This window comes from Chiroxiphia lanceolata, chromosome 7 (assembly GCF_009829145.1).
Source record: "Chiroxiphia lanceolata isolate bChiLan1 chromosome 7, bChiLan1.pri, whole genome shotgun sequence".
In the NCBI taxonomy this organism is placed as follows: Eukaryota; Metazoa; Chordata; class Aves; order Passeriformes; family Pipridae; genus Chiroxiphia; species Chiroxiphia lanceolata.
In genome coordinates this window covers 33,738,655-33,756,552 of record NC_045643.1, presented here as the reverse complement: position 1 = coordinate 33,756,552, position 17,898 = coordinate 33,738,655, and the positions used below count along the sequence as shown (strand labels likewise).

The following is a 17,898-nucleotide window of genomic DNA, read 5'->3' as shown; positions in this document are numbered from 1 at the left end:
CCCTGCAGGAAGCATCTTTCATGCCTGGGAGGTGAGACATTAACTGGAGTTGCCAGGCATGGATCTCCAATCCTCTTTATCTCAGAAATGAACTGACTCCAAACTCTGCCAAGGACCAGTTTACTTGATACCAACAATAAATTTGGAAATTTTACTCCCTTTGTATTTCCATTTAACATTAGAGATTTCTAGTTTCAATTAACTTCCCTCACCTTTTTATTTGGGGCAGAGGAAGGAAGGAAAAGAACGGGAAAGACTCCTCAATCTATCTTCTGAGTCATTATATGATATTGCATTTTAATTACATTATGGGCTGAATTTGGCTGTCTCTTTAGATAAATCAATATCAAAGCAGTCTTTCAAAAGGCACAGGCTTGTTTGAGTTTACTCTGCCATGGTATTACCAAGCCTTCATTAATTTTTATAGCTACTGAGTTTGTTTTATCCTCATTTTTATTTTTAATGTCTGTTTTTCTTTGCTTCCATGCATGGAATTGATTTGAAAAGAATTTATAAAAACATGCCCAATATATGAGTAATTTTTTCTTTTTCTGATATTTTACCACTTTCTTTAAAATGAATCATTTGAAGAAAAACACAAGTTCTTTTTTTTTTTTTGAACACAAGACTTCAGTGCTCAAAATCCCCATACATTTTGATTTACACATCCTGAAGCTGAGACTTCAGACAATATCAGTGCTTATGATTCCAGCTCATCAGAATAACAGGATTAAACAACAGTGTGATTTAATACTAAGCTGAAAGATAATACATTAGTAAAAAAGACCATTTTCTGAATGACTTCTGAGACACTGTAAGGCCTCTGACATGTTCATTTAGAGATTAGAACAAGGTGGCATAAATCCAATTCACCTGAATGCTCACACAGAGAGACCCTTTCTGGAGACCTTGCAAGAGAAGTGACAGACAGAATGAAATAAATATTAGAGTTTTAAAGATAAGAGTATTTCTTTTACCAGAAGTCTCATGCATGGCTTAACCTGCCTTTCAGCATCAAGCTTTGCAAAACTGTATCAGTTTTTGAGAGTTCACCTGAAGAAATGAAAGGAAATAAAACTGAGTGCAGATGGTCAACACAAGGAATGAAGTCCAGTCCTACTCTGCTCTAATTCAAGGTGTCGTTGGCAGGAATGGCTCTTTCCTCCTCACTGCTTTTTAGATTTCTATATTGAATTTAACTATTTAAACATGGAAGCCAGTCTATAAAGTCAGATTGTTCTCCTGCCTTGAAAACCAACCAGTGCGCCCGAGGGTATTTTAAATTGATTTTGGATAAAAGAAAAACAAGAAAAATTGATCACAAAAAGTTAAAGGGCCTACCAGCCATCCCAGACTCATGGAAGTCTCCCTATTCTGAAGGATTCTTCCTATTCTGAAGGAAATCCCTGCCTTCTTCTCCCTGCCAACCATCTCCTGCTCCTCCTCCTCCCTCGGGCTGATGCCCTATTTAATTCTAGCACTGGGAGCTCTTTTCCCAGGACCTACATCCTACCTGTCACTGCAGTAAGACTGCTTGATTACTCACTTCCTTAGGTAGTTCTTTATATTCCATAAAAGGTAAATCAGCAAATACCATTCTAATCAAATACACAAATACACTCTAAGTCTGTGCCAGCTTTTACTCACTCTACACTGACTACAAGCCTTCAGTCAAAGTCTCCAAGAATTAGATAAGAACAAAAAACCCCAAGCTGCATTAATAAATGCATATACAACACCATCCTTCTCCAACACCAAGCAGGTACAGAGAGCCACAGTTTCCAGCACGATGGCCAGAGTGACTGGATAGACCAGCAGAGTCCTCTTTAAAAGAATTTCATTCCTTCTTCAGTCATTTGATTAAAATCTCTGATTTCCATCTGTTTTATTTCAAAGCTTGATGTGATTTGCTAATGCTATTCTTGCACACCCTAACAATTTTTTTCTTTTTTTTTTTTTATTTTAAATTAAGGATAAAGTGGACTTTTTCTGTGAACCTTTTAAACACCAAAATCCTCACACACCGCAGCCTCCAAATGGCACAGGTAGCCTGGCTGGGGATGTTTCCTATTCAGGAAAAAAGCCTGACATTATGCCTATGATAAATGAACACAGCTGCTAGGAATGTCTTCAGGAACAGGCCAGCCTTCTGATTTTGTTCAATAATTGACTCTGCAATGGCATTTTCCTACATTCATATAGAAAAAGTGCTTTTTGTGTAATTATTTTCTTGGAACAATATCAGCCTTTTTTTGGTGGGGGGGGAAGGGGAAAGGCAGAAGCCAGAGAAGCGAAGAGTGGGAGGGGGAGGCAACATCTCTGATTCAAGTAGCAGCTTATTTATGACACTTGTTCTTACCTTTTAAAATCCTGTGTTCTTCCCAATCTACAGAACAAACTTGGAAAAGCAATCAAGTACTAATCTGGGAGCCTCTGAAACATTGCACATTTCTATAGCTGTTATATTGAATCTCTCCTTTATAAATGCGACTGCAGCTGTTCCCAGCACCAGTGTCTTGCCTCAAGTTGGAATTTTACTATTTGCTGTTATTTTCAGGTTATTGCTACCAGCAGGAGATAATAAATTGGGTTCTAAAGTGTCTTGTTTCCCTATATATTTTTACTGAGGTAATGATTTGGAGGAAGAGTGGAAGAGGAAATCAGCTCTGATACGATTATTTCCATAATGTAATTTTTCAGACAATAAATAAATTATCTTTGAATACAGTCATGTGGACAGATACTTGCAGGTACACATACCAACACTATGTTAAAAGCAATGCTGACCAGACAGAGGGAGAAATGCATAGGATAGCATTTTGAATGCAGGGATTCCTGTCAAATACGGTTTTTCAACTCCTCAGGAGGTAAATAACTTTTTTTTTCCTGGACCTTAACTACATTTCCTTTTTACAATGAAAACCCAAGTATTTTTGATATTAAAATCAAAATGAGACATTTCCAAATATCACTAACATAGCTGGTATACGCACAGAGATATCAGGTCTGTCTCTTACATATTGGTGCAGCCGTATTTTAGGTAATATTCAATTCTGAAGGAAATAAATCCATATGTTTACCATTTCTTTTGGCAAAACTAACCCAAATTAATGATTTCCAGGGTACAAGAAAGGTACCAGAAAGGGATGGCATATCCTTGTGAAAGTTCTTACTGCCTCTGCCAGGACTTATAAACAAGGACACTTGGATCAATACAAAGGGAAATTACTTGAGAAAATCACAAAGGAATGAGTTATGCTATAAAAACACCTTTGTGTGTAAAACACAATAGGGATAAACCCAGCACAACATTTGTAAGCAATTTCTCTAACCTGAAAGACTTACAGCAAAACCAAAATATTACACAAGGGAGAAGTGGTGAGTGCAACTTAAGCAGCCTGGAAATGGCACCAATTCCAGCCCGTTGCATCCCTCCATTACGGAGCCTAATGCACGCCATGCCTGATGGAAAGGGTTCCTTTAGGCTTTTAGGAAGAATCAATTAGTCTTGAAGTCACCAGGCACAAAGTTGAAGTCCTATTTTCAATTAAAACCTATTTAATAGACAAGGAACAACATATGAATAGAAGGCTGATCACAGCATGAAAGAGGGTTAATAGTGGACTGCCAAGAGCAACAACGGTTTAATGTATTCCAGAACAATAAAGATCCTCACAATTTTATTAAAGTGACACAGGCAAAAAGTGTCCCTGTATCCATATCCTCTGCTGTACAACAGAACTGTGATCCCAGCTGGAATACTGTATTGTTTTGCTACAGCAGAATTTGTGGAGACTCACGGCAGAAACCACAGTTCTGGCAAAAATTCAAAGTGAACGTGGGGCTTCTCACCAGCAGCCACATGACTGAGCAGACCAGAAGTGACAAGTCATTAAGAGTGTCCAGGAAAAACAGTGGAGGCAACAGGGATGCTGGGACAGCAGTGAAGGCAATGATAGGAAGGAAAAAAGGGCTCTGTGGGATGTTTGAGCCTTTTGGCTGTTACCCAGAAAAGGCTGGAAATCACTGGGACAGACCACCAGAGAGGGTGAGAGAAGTCACAAGGAAAACAGGGAAGAAAACCTAAGGAACAGTGAAGAAAACCCATGAAAATTTCATTTCATTTATCTCCAATGTCTTCTGTTCCAGGACAAGCCCAGCCACCGTTGGCTCCGTTCTCTCTCCACAGTGTCCCAACTTGTGGCATCGCCTCGTACATACAAATCTTTTTAATTTTCCATCTGACTCAGTGTTATTGTCTGAACACAATGCAGCTCCCTGGCCTCATAACAACAACAGGACAAAATTACGCAGAACAAACCATCACTGTTTTGAATAAAATGAATCCAGTTCCAGTGGCAGAAAATAATGACAAAAATACAGATGCAATTAAAATCTTAGCTTTCAAGGGTAAAAGCCTGAACTAAAACCTCGTGAACTAACTGGGCTGCATATTATTTGCTAGATACCATGGCCAACTATACAAATAAAAGTATTTATAAAAGTATAACTATTTCATGGTCATAACAAATAGTTCATTGACAAAAAAAAAAAAGGCCTATTCTTTATAAGGCACCTCTTAGAAGGCACACTTCTTTCACTGTCAGTCCTTTTATACATTATTCTCTTCATTTTAGTTTAATTAGTTTCAAGACATGAAAGAAGTGAAAATATTGTACCTCTAAAAGACATTAGGGAAAATGTTTTTTTCCTTAATGGATTCAAACTAAAATTTTTGAAATACGCATTTAAACACTACTGTCAAGCACTGCAACGATCTGAATAAAATCATTTCCTCTGCTGCTTCTAAAGGGTTTCCCCCGAAGAAGCCAGCTGTTACATATTTATTTTTCCATTATGTGAGTTGTATCTCATAAATTCTGCTCAGCATTTGGTGAGCTTACAGATCAATAACTCGGCATCCCAGAATACAAATCTGATGCAGACTTCCCTGAATATATTTCACACTTCAGAGGTGTATTTCTCATCTTTTCAAGCCAGTGCGGTCATCCCAGTGACAAACAACTAGTTTGCTAGTTTGGGACTAAAGGGATCCTTGGGGGGGTTGTTCTTCCACTTGAGAATGTGGTTTCTGGGATTCAGGTCAACTAAGCCCCAGGCTGGATGCTCCTGTTGTTGGACCATGAGCCAGCAGAAGAAAGCTTTTTCCACACCACTGCTGACCACCAGTTCTCTCCCCCACCATGGTTCTAGTCAAGTTTTCTCATTACTAATATATTCTAACCTATTCTTTTTCGACTTCATAAACCAGACAAGGACAACAGGATTTAAACATCAAAGTTCTAAAATTCTAATTTCCGTAGAGTAAATTAATCTTCTCATTCCTGCAGCTTCACCAGCATAAATTTACAACAACAAGAACAAAACCAAAAAAAAAAAAAAAAGAAAGGTGTGCATTTAATACAGGGTTCGTATTCCTCACAGGGCTCATATTCACTCCAACAGTGCAGAACCTGCATCAACTCCTACGGGCAGCTTATCTCCATCAACACAGTCTTTTCCCAGTAAATATGCAGGATGGCAACAGCCATAAATGACAACAACCTGCACAACCAACTTCCAGTTTCTAAAGAGCTGGACCTGGTGGTTCACAAGACAGCTGGCACCCGAGGGGATGGCAGCACACACAAATCGGATTCTTCGTTGGTATTTCTCTCTTCCCAAAACTACTTCCACAGTTTACTGAACAGATGCCACATGTACCAATTTGAAACACTAATCCCCCAGAAGACAAGCACTGGAAGATCATGATTCAGAGCAGAACAAAGAACTTGCAGGGGAAAAAAATGTGGCACCTTCATTAGGAAAGTGTACAGAGCAAAGAAGGAAAACCAGAATATTTTAGAGATAAAAAAAGACAAAAGGGCAGAAAGAAAAAGGTGAGGAAAAACAGAGAATAATACAAGATACGAATGAAAGGAGTTGTCAAATTAATCTCTGTGCAAACTCCAAAGAGGCACCATTTTCTGGAAAATAAAATACAATACCAAAACATGTCCCATATGGGAACCAAGAACAGTCTGAAAAGTTCACTCATCAGATAAGAAAGGAATAGATATTTTTGTCTATCAGCAGTAGGGAGAAAGCTCAATATTTTGAGGAAAACAAGAAAGTATAAAGGCCATAAAATCATCATTTTGAGAGTCGTATAAGTTGGAGTTAGATGAAAGTGCAGGGGAACAGTTTCAGTTTCAGACCATTTTGTGATTCTGTCAGTGAAGTGGCTTGTAAGACAAAACTACATAAGGGAATACACACAGGGATGGATCAGAAAGTAACCATTAGACCTGAAAAGGTACTTGAGTATTTTCCAAGTCCTTAACTCTAAACAGACTAAAGGAGGTTTTGCTGCTACAGCTGGTGACACACAAATTTATAAAAAAAAAATCTGATGTAAGATGAACCAGGTGGAATTGCATCCTAAAAATAAAGCAAAAATTAGTATAGGCTAGGGAACTACAGTGGAGTAAGTCAGTCAAGATAATATGTCTACTAACAGGGGAGGGCTGAATGTCTCTCAAAGGAAAGAGACTTCTGTAAGAAATAGCTTTGCAGGGTAACACTAAAAGGTATCCAAAAATAATGAAGGCACAACTATCTCACACACCTGCAACTGAAATTCAAGATCAAATAAAAATAAATATAAGGAGACAAATATGATGGAGACACTCATTAAGCAAAAAAACTGCAGACAAGACTTTAGAACCTTGTACAGGTAGAAGAATTATATGTGGATTTTCAGATGGAAAATAACAAAGATTAAAAAGATAGGAACCTGCAGTGATTTGCTGGCGAGATGGTAATAAGAGATACATTTTATTAGCCAAGTTTACTATGCTGGGTAAACAATAAAGAGGATTCAAGGGAGAAGAGCATTTCACAAAAGTCTTTTCAGTCCTATAATTAAAACTTAAGCAGGCAGGCTGCAAAAAACATTATAAGAAAATTCGAAAAGTGAGAAGCAAATTGGATCTCATTCAAACAAGTAAGAAAGAAAAAATGTCAAGATATATAAGGCACAAATTTTATGAAAGAATGACAGGGCAGACAGATCCCTAGTTAGAAAGCTGCAGAAAATATGGAGAGAACAGCAATCCCAGTCACTAGGGACAGCAGGCAACTAGTTCAGAGAAGAGAGGAAATGCTTCTGGTGGATTTTATAAAGGCTGCCATCCCCAAGACTACTGATAGAGAGTTACAGTTTCTAGATAAATCCAAAAAGGAAAATTTATCAGAAAACAAAAGGATACTACCTGGTCTTCAGAAGAGAAGATAAAAAATTCCTGAGGAAGAAGATTAAATCTAGGAACCACATATGTTTATAAACTGTTTGAACATAAACACAGACACCACTTCCAGACCCTAAGAGCAATTTTAATTCCCATATCATTGGAATAATTTATTGTGATTGAGAGGAGATTTGCATAATATTCTTCCCTACTTTTACCAAATGTCCTTTTCATTGGTACCCTGGGGATTGCTAGACAGTGATGTTCACCCAGATCAACTAAAATTTATTGTGGGGAAACACATTTCAGGTAAAATTCTGTAAAATCAACAGTCACAAAAATCCTACCTCTTTTCGTAAGCCCACTTGCAAAAGAGAAGAAAATATGTGAGTCCCATGGTGGCAGTGTCTTGCTTTGAAAATAAATTGAGGGTCTGCCTTTCTACTTTATTTAAAAGAGCTTCCACATGAGTGAAGAGGTACAAAGAAGGGTAACCACCACCATGCCTACAGTTTGGTCCAGACACAGGATGGTCAGGCACAGGGATTAAGGAGTATCCAGAGTTGAAGGGCAAAAAGGACAGACTGGAGCTGTACTGTAGATACCTCATTTCCACATTCTACACTACTTTTTGTGCAAACTTTGTCTCTTCCTTAAAAGCAACATCATTTCCAAAATGCAAATTTGCTACTTCCATCTCTGGATATCAAAAGAATAATGATAAACTTGAAGTATTAGATGACGACCTCTCTGTGAAAATTGAGGGTTATAAATTTAAATGTGTTAAAATTCAATGAGATACTTAAAGAAAACACAAAGATCTGTTTAAAGCTAACCATGGTAAAGTTCAGTCTAAATTAACAAAAGCCTCACAGTGAGTAGAGATGTGGAGTTCCCTTTACCTGTTTACCAACTGCTCACTGACAGCTTCATCTAGATGGAACAATCTCAGCATGCAAGAATATTACCAAGGACTTCAAAGAATGGAAGATATTCTGCCTCCAAATACTCCTCACCCAGGTTAAAAGTATGGACTTCCTCCTTAAGGCCTAAAAAATATATAACTTCACTTGGATCAAGACAGGGATTTCTTAGTTAGGTCACCTCTTCGGGGAGAAAGATGTGAAATCTTATCAATGCACTTCTCAAAGTAATACCTAAATGAGAGTTTTCCATTTCCAGTATCTTCGAGTTGGAATTTTATAATCAAAATACAGGAAGATTTCTGTAGACTTAACCTTCGGAATAGCTGATATATAGGGACTCAAGAAAACAGGTGCTCTCTTTCCAAATACACACATTTTAATAAAGGAAGAAATAGATGGGAAGACTAAGCAAATGAAAAATGGGAGAGATATCCTTGGGGGATAAAAGAGCTTTGAGCAGTATGTATAAATACATCACAGATGGTACCTGTCTCCAACCAGGATTCTACATATTTTTCCAAGAATGCTGCTGGAGAGACCACAGGACAAAATCTTCTTTCACATATGTCATTGGGCCTAGGTCCAAATTCTCATTGGAAGTAACTAGAAGAATAACAACTGTGATGGATGGTAATATCCTATTAGACTCGCTTGTTTGATTCCTGAATGATCCCTCTAAGGACACTCAAGAGGTGAAGAAAGAAAAATTACTGTACTTTTGATGGTAGCAATTAGGCTCTATATTTGCTTATACATAGAGGATTAACTTCCTCATCTTCTCCTCATCACTGAAAAATTGGTACAATAAAATATGAGATGCCCTAGTGATGAATAAAAGTATTCTGTCAGTTCAGATTGCCAGAAGAAAAAAAGCCCAAATACATGTCATTCCTTATTTATTCAAAAAACAAAAATTGATCAGCTAGTACATGAGACACACTGAATATTACTGGCTAGGAAGGGATAATAGGGAAGGTTTTCCCTCTTTCTATTTGCATGTGACTGTGCTGCCAGTAGATGGGATTCTCACTTGCCAAGGACTTCTGTACATCTCCAGTACTGCTTTGAAACTACAGTAATAATTTATACCTTGTACAATTGCCCTGCACGTTCAATTTTTTTGCCTATATGAAATTATTTTTTTTTAAAAAAGGTCATAACTGTAAATGCAAGGAAGAGGTATCCCAGTGAGTTTGGGGTGTTTTTTTGTTGAGAAGAGGGCTTGCAACTGTTAAGTTGAACTGAACTTTGAACAAGGGGAAAACCTGCAGGTGATCACACAGTAGATATAGAGCACCACTTCTGTCACAAGATGTATTGGTATAAGGAATTCAGATGCACTCCTCTAATCCTCTGGAGTAATTCACAACACTGACAAAGAATAACGTGTGAATGAAGTCAGTTCAAACTTGTTGCTCACCAGCCTAACACAGAGTGGTCACATGGACCACAGAAGTGGTCAGAAGGATGAAGACAGTTAATAAATGTCCCACACCTCTCATCAACAGCACTTTTCCAGCTTTCAAAGCCCTGTGCACCACACACTTGTGCAGAACAGAGGGGTGTTGTGTTGCAAGAGCAAAGTGGTGCCAGATGTTTGGGAGAGGTGGAGCAGCCACTATACATAAACTCAGAGTCTGGGACACACACTGAGCATCCAGGAAACATTTGCTTTGCCTCTGTAAGTAAATAAATCTAAGATATCCTATTGTGTTGTTATTATCTTACATCTCTGCTCAAAAATACATTCCACAAGAGCACTACATCGAGTAAATAAAACAGCCTATGATGAATTATTCATGGTGAATCTGTAACTACTTATTATTCTTCTAAAAGAAATATAATTCACTTCCTGAGTCCAAAAACCTTCTGTCTGCTCAGAAGTTGTGACAATATTACTTTTGCTTTCCCCTTCAAATCACAAGAAAGACTGTGTATCAATCTGAAGCAGAGGCTAAAGCCACATCCCGAATGGAGTGTGACATCTTTTTTTATACCCTAAACCAGGACTACACGACAGATAAATGCATTCAGCTACCAAGGGGCTGGGCTACCTGATATATGAGAGAGGAAGAAAAGTCAACTCCAAGCAAAATTTAGTTCCTTCATCCTTTGTAACCCTCCCAGCACAAGCGAACAACAGAAGTGGCAGCAATTCATCCAAGAAGGGTGTGGCTCCTGGCACTTCCACACAACACATCCTCCCTCTGATGCCAAGTAACACCTGCCTTGGAGAGCACAGATACCAGGAGGGCATCAGCTAGTCAAAGGCTACCAATGACTGGATGTTATCTCCTTATTTTCTTCCCCTGTTTCCTTACTCAGATCTACTTAGGCCAGCAGTTGGGAGTGACCCCACACACGTACCTTCCTTCAGCCGGTGTGTCCCAAGCTCCATGGTGATCTGGACACAGTAGACCACCCGGGTTTGTAGGCCACCTCCACAAAGCCCTACATGCCTGTGGTGGTGAGGGTCCTGCTGGCCAAGGAGGAGTGACACCTGGCAAGCTTTCCATTCAGAAGTTCTCCAGGCAAACCTTTGGAAATATAACAGGTAAAGATAGTGAGTAAGGGAGAGGTACTTTACTGGATGACAAAATATAATTTGTGTGTATATATATATATATATATATATATATATATATGTAATTATATATATGTAATATATATATATAATATATATTTGTATAAAAAATATAATCCTTATAGCAGCACTTCCCTATCCAAAACAGGGAATGTTCTGAAACATTTTAAGCATTAAATTTACACAGGTTAAGTATTTGCTATGTGTCTGGTGCACTTGTGTAAAACTTTTCCCAGAGCACCAATCTCCGAAGCGTTCTGAAATACTAAATCATCCCGACAGCACCTTTGAGCACGGTGTAAAAAAGGAGTGAAGATTAAGAGGTTTGATTAAGTGTGAAAACTAGTTTTCAGACATGTGGCTCCAACCACTAAACCACCCCTCTCTGCCAAGAGCTGAACACCTCACTCTGAAATGCACTTGATAGCTGAAATCCTGCATATGTCAATGGAGCTCCAAGCACAGGTGGATTTTCTGCGAGGACAATTCCTTCAAGGGATTGGCCAAAGTAGCTCAGCTAATTCCAGTTCCCAGAAGCTGTGATACACAGCAAGCTCTAATAAAAATACTTTTATTCTACGTTCCATTCACAACTAAAGAGCATTAATGGTTCTCAAGTCAGGATAATGTTTTGGGGCACAGACAGGTGAATGCTGTGCAGACAATAGTTGTTGGTGTGTACCAGCTTAAATGCCAGGAAGAACTTATTAAAACAGTAGGGAAAACGGTGTTGTGTATCCATGGAAAGCGAGAGTTATACCTCCATCGTGTCTGGAAATGCAGAGCATATTTCTAACATGACAGTTTTCACAGGCATAATTCACTTTGACTCATAGGTCACAGTATGAGGGGAGTAAATAAGAGCTCAAAGTCTTTCAGAGCTTCCTGAATGCAAATCTTAGGCAATATTGTTTTTATAACAATCTGTTCACACTTCTGCTGCTTTATTCCTCCACTCCTCTAAATTTCATAGTTTCCCCTTTTCCATACAATCTTTGGGGTTTGTGTAATGTAAACTATGTAAAATAATTTCCTTCTTTAATCCTCCAGACAAATGCTCTCTCTTCTTACAGCAGATCCACAGTTGTCAAAATTACGTGTGTTTGTTGGCTGCTGACTGATCTCTGGAAACTCAAACACAATGGGGTGTCTCTGCAGAAAAAGCCTTCCCATCTTAATTTCCTGTATTCTTCATGGCAGGTATATGTTCCTGACCACAGCTATGGCAAGGAAACATGCATCTCAAAATTATATGAAAAATAAATACATTAATTTGTCTGAGCACACATCAATATTCTCTTAAACTTCTTATGTTGTAAGTATGGGCATAAAATGATTTCTAGCCACAAAGCACTTCCGAATTTTGTAACATACTCATGGAAAACATTTGTGAATGCTGGCAATTACTTTTCATTTACAGTTACTGTTTGGACGAGCTGTCATACTCTCTTAAATAACACATAGCATAAGGTGTAAATCTGGATACACTCACAGGGTTTATCACCAACAGAGAAAACAATGAAGAACATACTTTTCACATGACCAGTATCAAATACTTCAACTCCAATAACATATAAAGCACAGCCATGAATTTTTTCTTGTAGTAGTTCCTAATCCCACTTCTTGGGCCTGCAGTGTTAAATGCAACCTTCCCCTTACTATATAGGCAATGAAAAGTAAAGTGCTCTTCATCAAACATTGGGTGAAGAGGATTCCTCCTCCACAGCACTTCAGGACATTGTGCTTTTCAGGTCTACACTTTCAAAACCAAAAGCTTACACAAAGAACACAAACATCTTTCTGCAGCCATGGAAATAGTTCTTTTAAGGAAGCATTTATTGGAAAAAAAACCCTGACTAAAGAAAAACTCATTGTTAATATCTAGCTTAGGAAGTCAGCTGTGAACTCTGGATCCTAAAGCCTCATTTCCAGAGGTGTGAGCATCTGCTTCTCCTATTCGGCGTGAGCTGCGGGAGTTAACACCTAGGAAAATTAGGCCATCGGTGATTAAAATTATGCAAAATAACTAAATCTGAGCTCTGAGATAATTAAACTTCATCAGCTCCTGAATCTTAAAAAAAAAAAAAAAATCCCTTTAGATATTCTCCCAGAGTAAGTGGATAGTGTGTTCCACTGCTGAGCAGCCCATAAGGAACAGCTATCGGAGCCCAGCTGGTGCCTGTGCTGCTCTCACCAGCTCCAAGCCTCAGCCCCATCAGCCCATCTTGCTTCTTCCCAGCTGGACATGCCCTCAGCTGCATGGAATTTTCCAGTACCAAATCCTGATCTCCAAGCATTAAAAGTTTTTTAAAACATTTTCACTGCCATTAAGAAGCCCATTACCCCAGAAACGTATCCAAGGGATTGCTGTCCCACTGAGTAGGAAACCCAATGCACGACCATTCCTGATGGACACAGTGACCTTGGACAGCTCTTTGCAGGGTTTTAAGGAGCGTGGCGAATACTTGGCATTCATTTGCCCACCTACGGACTACATTAATCCCCAGAGGGTGAGGATTATGGTAACTCAGGAATTAGGAGGAACATTACACACTGGGGTCAAAGCTGGTCAGCTCCAGTGTGCTCTTGTGATCTTTACTCCAAAACCTGTCACTGACAACGATTTCAGATGTCCATAGATTTAACATCTCATTTTAACTCCTACCAATCTCTCGTGAGACTGATGCAAACTTGGTGTAGTTGCAGTGCTAGCTGTGACTCATTCACCTACAGACCTCTTACTACAGCTAAAATAATTCAGCCCTTCCCTTTGGCTTTCCAATAGGCTTGTTCCAGTCTTTGACAATACTGAGGTACAGGAAGTCCAGCTACTTCAAAGACAGACAGACCCCACTGATGATGGCTGGAGGACTAGCAAGGTAACATCTCAAATAGGGAACTCCAGAATCCACAGACAGCTGTATCGCGCTGCTTAAGAAAACTGGTTTAGGAACAATGAAGTTTGTGCTTGAGGTATCCAAGAGGGAACTTGGCCAATAAAGCTGAACAGCTTTCACATCATAAGCAGTGCTCAGAATTTCCCTGCTAAAGAGTTAGTAGAAGAAGCAGAAAAGCAGGTCCTGCAGGTTTCGGTTCCAATCATGGCAAAAGTGTGCTCTAATACTGTGACACCCACCTGCAACTGCAACTGCAGGAGAAATCATCCAGCATGGAGATGGATAACCAAAGCTTCACCAGGGATCATTCCTGATCCAATGGGAGGCAACAAAGCTGGAGGTCACTGCTGCCTGCCCAAGACCAGTGATAGTCAAAGGGGTGAAGAGCAGTGTTGCTACCACTCCCGCAGTGTAGCTCCAGAGCCTAGCAGTACTATTCACTGCATTGCCACTCCACTCTTTCCTACTTCACACTAATGTCTTGTCTTTAATTTGGGCATAATGAGACCCATTTACAAAGTGACACTATCACACCTGTATCTCAGCAATAACCTCAAGTCTTTTTTAAAAATCAGGTCTTAAAACTTTCCCATTTTCCATCATTTAACTTTTGAAAAGCTTTGAATTTCCAACAAAGCGAAGAGAGTTTTTTTTCTAAATCCCTGTCTTGTAACATGGCAACCACAAGCAAAATGAACGATATAAAGACATAATCATAATTCTGGAAAATATATCTATTCCCAGCAAACATGAAAGCTACACATCAAGGATAAAAAAGATATAAAACATTGTTCTAAAACCCATGACTCAGTGACAGTTATGCAACAAACAAGTGCTCAATATCTTTCCGATTTATAGTAACCTCTTGGTGCCTTTAGTCTACAGGACTTATGCTCTTAGTGTTTACACAAGTTTTATACCTGTATATAACCATTCACTTTAATTGAAGTATCCCAAATTTATACCACAATAAAAGAAAACAGAATCACCTCCTATGTGTTTAAGCTTTTTAAGCACTTAATCCTTTCAGAGCAAATAACCAAAAGTAAAACAAAGCACAAAGCTCTGGAGTCTTACATGCAGTTAACGTGTTTTATTTTCTTGCATTTAAACTATTGATTACAGTAGCCTTTGTAAACTTCAGTCATAAAATTAAAAGCCCTTCATCTAACAGCAAATTTACAGCTTTGCCACCTACCTGTGATGGGATGTTTAACTTGAAGCCTTGCCATGGACATAGAGATAACATTTAACAGAACAGTTCTGAGCCTTAAGGTATTTTTTTTCCTCTCTGGATCCTTTTAGGAGCTGGAATATCATTTCACCCATCACTCTCTGCTGAGTACAACTCTGCAAGTGCTACCTCTTTATCTGTTGCTTTTCCATGTTGGAGGATGTAGCCCACAACATGTCCCTTCATTCACCCATGGGGTGCTCTCTGCCCCTGCATTAAAGAACAGCCTCTAGAGAACCGTGGGATCATCCAGTGGGTTGGGTTGGAAGGGATCCTATGGATTACCCAGTTCCAACCCCTCTGCCATGGCAGGGACACCTTCCACTGCACCAGGCTGCTAAAAGTACCATCCAACCTGGACTTCGACACTTCCAGGGATGGGGCAGCCACAGCTTCTCTGGGCAACCTGTGCCAGGGCCTCAGCACCCTCACAGGGAAGAATTTCTTCCTAATATTCTCCCTAATATAATAAGAATTTGCTTGTAATCCCCTTCCTTCTCCTGCTCAGAGGCTTGTTCTGTTTCTGGTCTGTGTCATTACCCATTTTCTTTGCTGTGCCCGCAGCATGCATTTGAAAATTCTTCCCCAAAGAACAAAGCTGAAGGAAAGGCTACGTGTCTCAAAATAAACCAGAAATTAGCCTAGAGTGTATTTCAATGAACTGGAAAAGTAAATACAAGTCTCACCTTAAGAAATTTTAAGACTAATCTGATTAGTCAAACACAAGAAAGAAAAAAGGAATGGCTTGTGTTGAGACCAGACGAAGGAAAGAGCCTTTTATTTCTGCTATAGAATCTCCTTAAATTCATCATCTTCTCGTAAGGGGAAGAAAGAAAAGATAACTGTTTGGTAAGCCCCAGCAAAGCCACAAATGAAGTGTCATATATTTAAGGGGGAAAAAGGCATAATCTTTCTAGGTATTACACTGCAAAGAGAATATGGTCAAATAAGGAGAATAGGAACATCAAAGGTTTCTTATATTATTTCATAGGGATTAACACTTTATCCCTCTAGGGCTGAAAGCCACTGCTTTCCAATCTGAGCTTTGTCACCAGTTCCCAAAGAGCAACACCAAATCACCAGGCTGTAAACTGTAATATGGACCAATAGTATCCTTTACCAGCTGTTGACACCTAAATAACATCTAAATGTTGAGTTTCTGTTCACCGATACAAAGTTCTTGTCCCCACAGCCTTATGTCTGGTAAACCCTCAGCACATACTGCAGTATTACAGATTTTCATTCTTGCTTGTTTCTGTATGTACTGAACGGAAAAATCAAAGTCTACTAACTAGGCATTACTGCAAAATTGTCCTCAACACTGCACAGTATGAGAAGGTCATAGCCTACCACCTGCATTTGGAGATATTACATCCCTAGAAATATCAATTAACTAAATACCAGAGCTGTGTTTTTTAATATTTTTAGCTAAGTGGCTCCATTAACCTGCAAGTTTAATGTTATTTTTCTGAGCTGGCACATTAGGCAGTTTATTCCTGCTCTTGCAGATACTGCCCTGGAAGTGTTGCCTCAAGGTATGGAGGCATGGAAAGATGGGGAAGGTTTTAGAGTTCCCAGAGTCACAAAAACCTGGGCACAGCAGCAATACACTGACAGAACAACAGGTTTCCTTCTACACAAAGAGTGGCACCTCCAAAAATTTATCAGTGTCACACAGATTCTCACCTTTTGGCTTCTCCTGTCTCTACACAGCCGTTTGCCCTTCAATAAAGTGCAATGTCAAAAAGCAGAGGTGAGAAAGTGGGCACAGCCCCACGTCTGTTCGCTCCCTGATTAAGTATGGCAAACGCAGCAAACGCAGCAAACACTTTTGGGAGAAGACAACCCAGCCAGTCTCCCCCAGTCAGGTGTCACTGCACCCACCCTCCTGCACAAAATCAGCAAGACAATGTGCTAATCTATTGTCTTTGAAATCGATGTGCGCTTGGGCAGGAGCAAAAATCACTCTCTAAGAGCCTTTTTCAGAGGATGTAATCAAGCAACAGAATATTTTTTTTTTCATACTTCCTCTCTTCTGCTGGCAGGGTGCATAAAAATGATCAGCATTTGATTTTGAATGAGCACAATGATACAGAGACACTTTTACAGGTGATGCCTTCCTAAGAAATATATCTTGCAAAGGCTCTATTGAAGGTTTTGGCAGTGTCTGGCAAAGCCCCAGAAACTCGTGACTTGAGCACTGAACAGATCTCCTATTAAACACACTCATGCACAGACAGGGACATTTGTCTGAATGTATATAAAATTTTACCAATCCCAAAGCTTTTTACAATCAATTTGAAAACATGTCACACAAAAAAAACAAATAATATTTTATTTGCTTTGCAAATCACACACTTGACCAGCCTGGTCAAGCACAATGGTGTGGGTTTGCAGACCAGAAAGGGGAGATCCTCTCCTTCTGCCAGAACAAAGATTGCCACAAAGCAAACAAGCTCTCAGGGATTGCAAAGTTTCCCATTTCAAGAAGTACCCAGAGGGAAGCTGAGTAAAGTCCAGGCTATTACCTCTGATCAGTTCCCATTTTCCTCAAGCACGACTGGGATTTTTTTTAAGGGGAGATGAAGAGGAATCATTAAATCTTATGTAAAAATTGCAATTTCAAAGCCATTAAAAGCACAGCCATAGAGATCTGCCCAGTCTCTGTGCAGCTGAGGAAATTCTCTGAAACAGCAATCAGTACCAAAGCTCCTTCAGACAACAAGAGTCTCTGCTCCCAGTTTTTAAAATATGAAAATATAAACTGTAGTGGGTGTAATTTAAATTCATTTCTATATATAACTGTAATTATTGTAATAGCAATAACAACAATAGAAACAATTACAAGAACATTACTAACAATAAATAACACCACTAATCATAGTTAACAATGATCAAATCAATGATGTCTTAGACACAGAAAGCACAACACACAACCCTCTCTGTGCACAAACCAAGCAATGAGGATCTGCTTTGCACGAGGCAAGTCACCAAAGAGGGGCTTCTT

General features: G+C 39.2%; 1 protein-coding gene across 4 annotated transcripts in view; it reads right to left on the bottom strand.

Annotated features, from left to right (window-relative positions):
* THSD7B (thrombospondin type 1 domain containing 7B) overlaps positions 1–17,898 on the bottom strand; it is a 308,761-nt gene that overhangs the window by 172,530 nt on the left and 118,333 nt on the right. For all 4 annotated transcript variants that reach the window (XM_032693776.1, XM_032693779.1, XM_032693778.1 and 1 more), the window contains one exon: positions 10,544–10,713. In XM_032693776.1, coding sequence (XP_032549667.1) covers positions 10,544–10,713 — 170 coding nt within the window. The remainder of the gene's footprint in view (positions 1–10,543; positions 10,714–17,898) is intronic.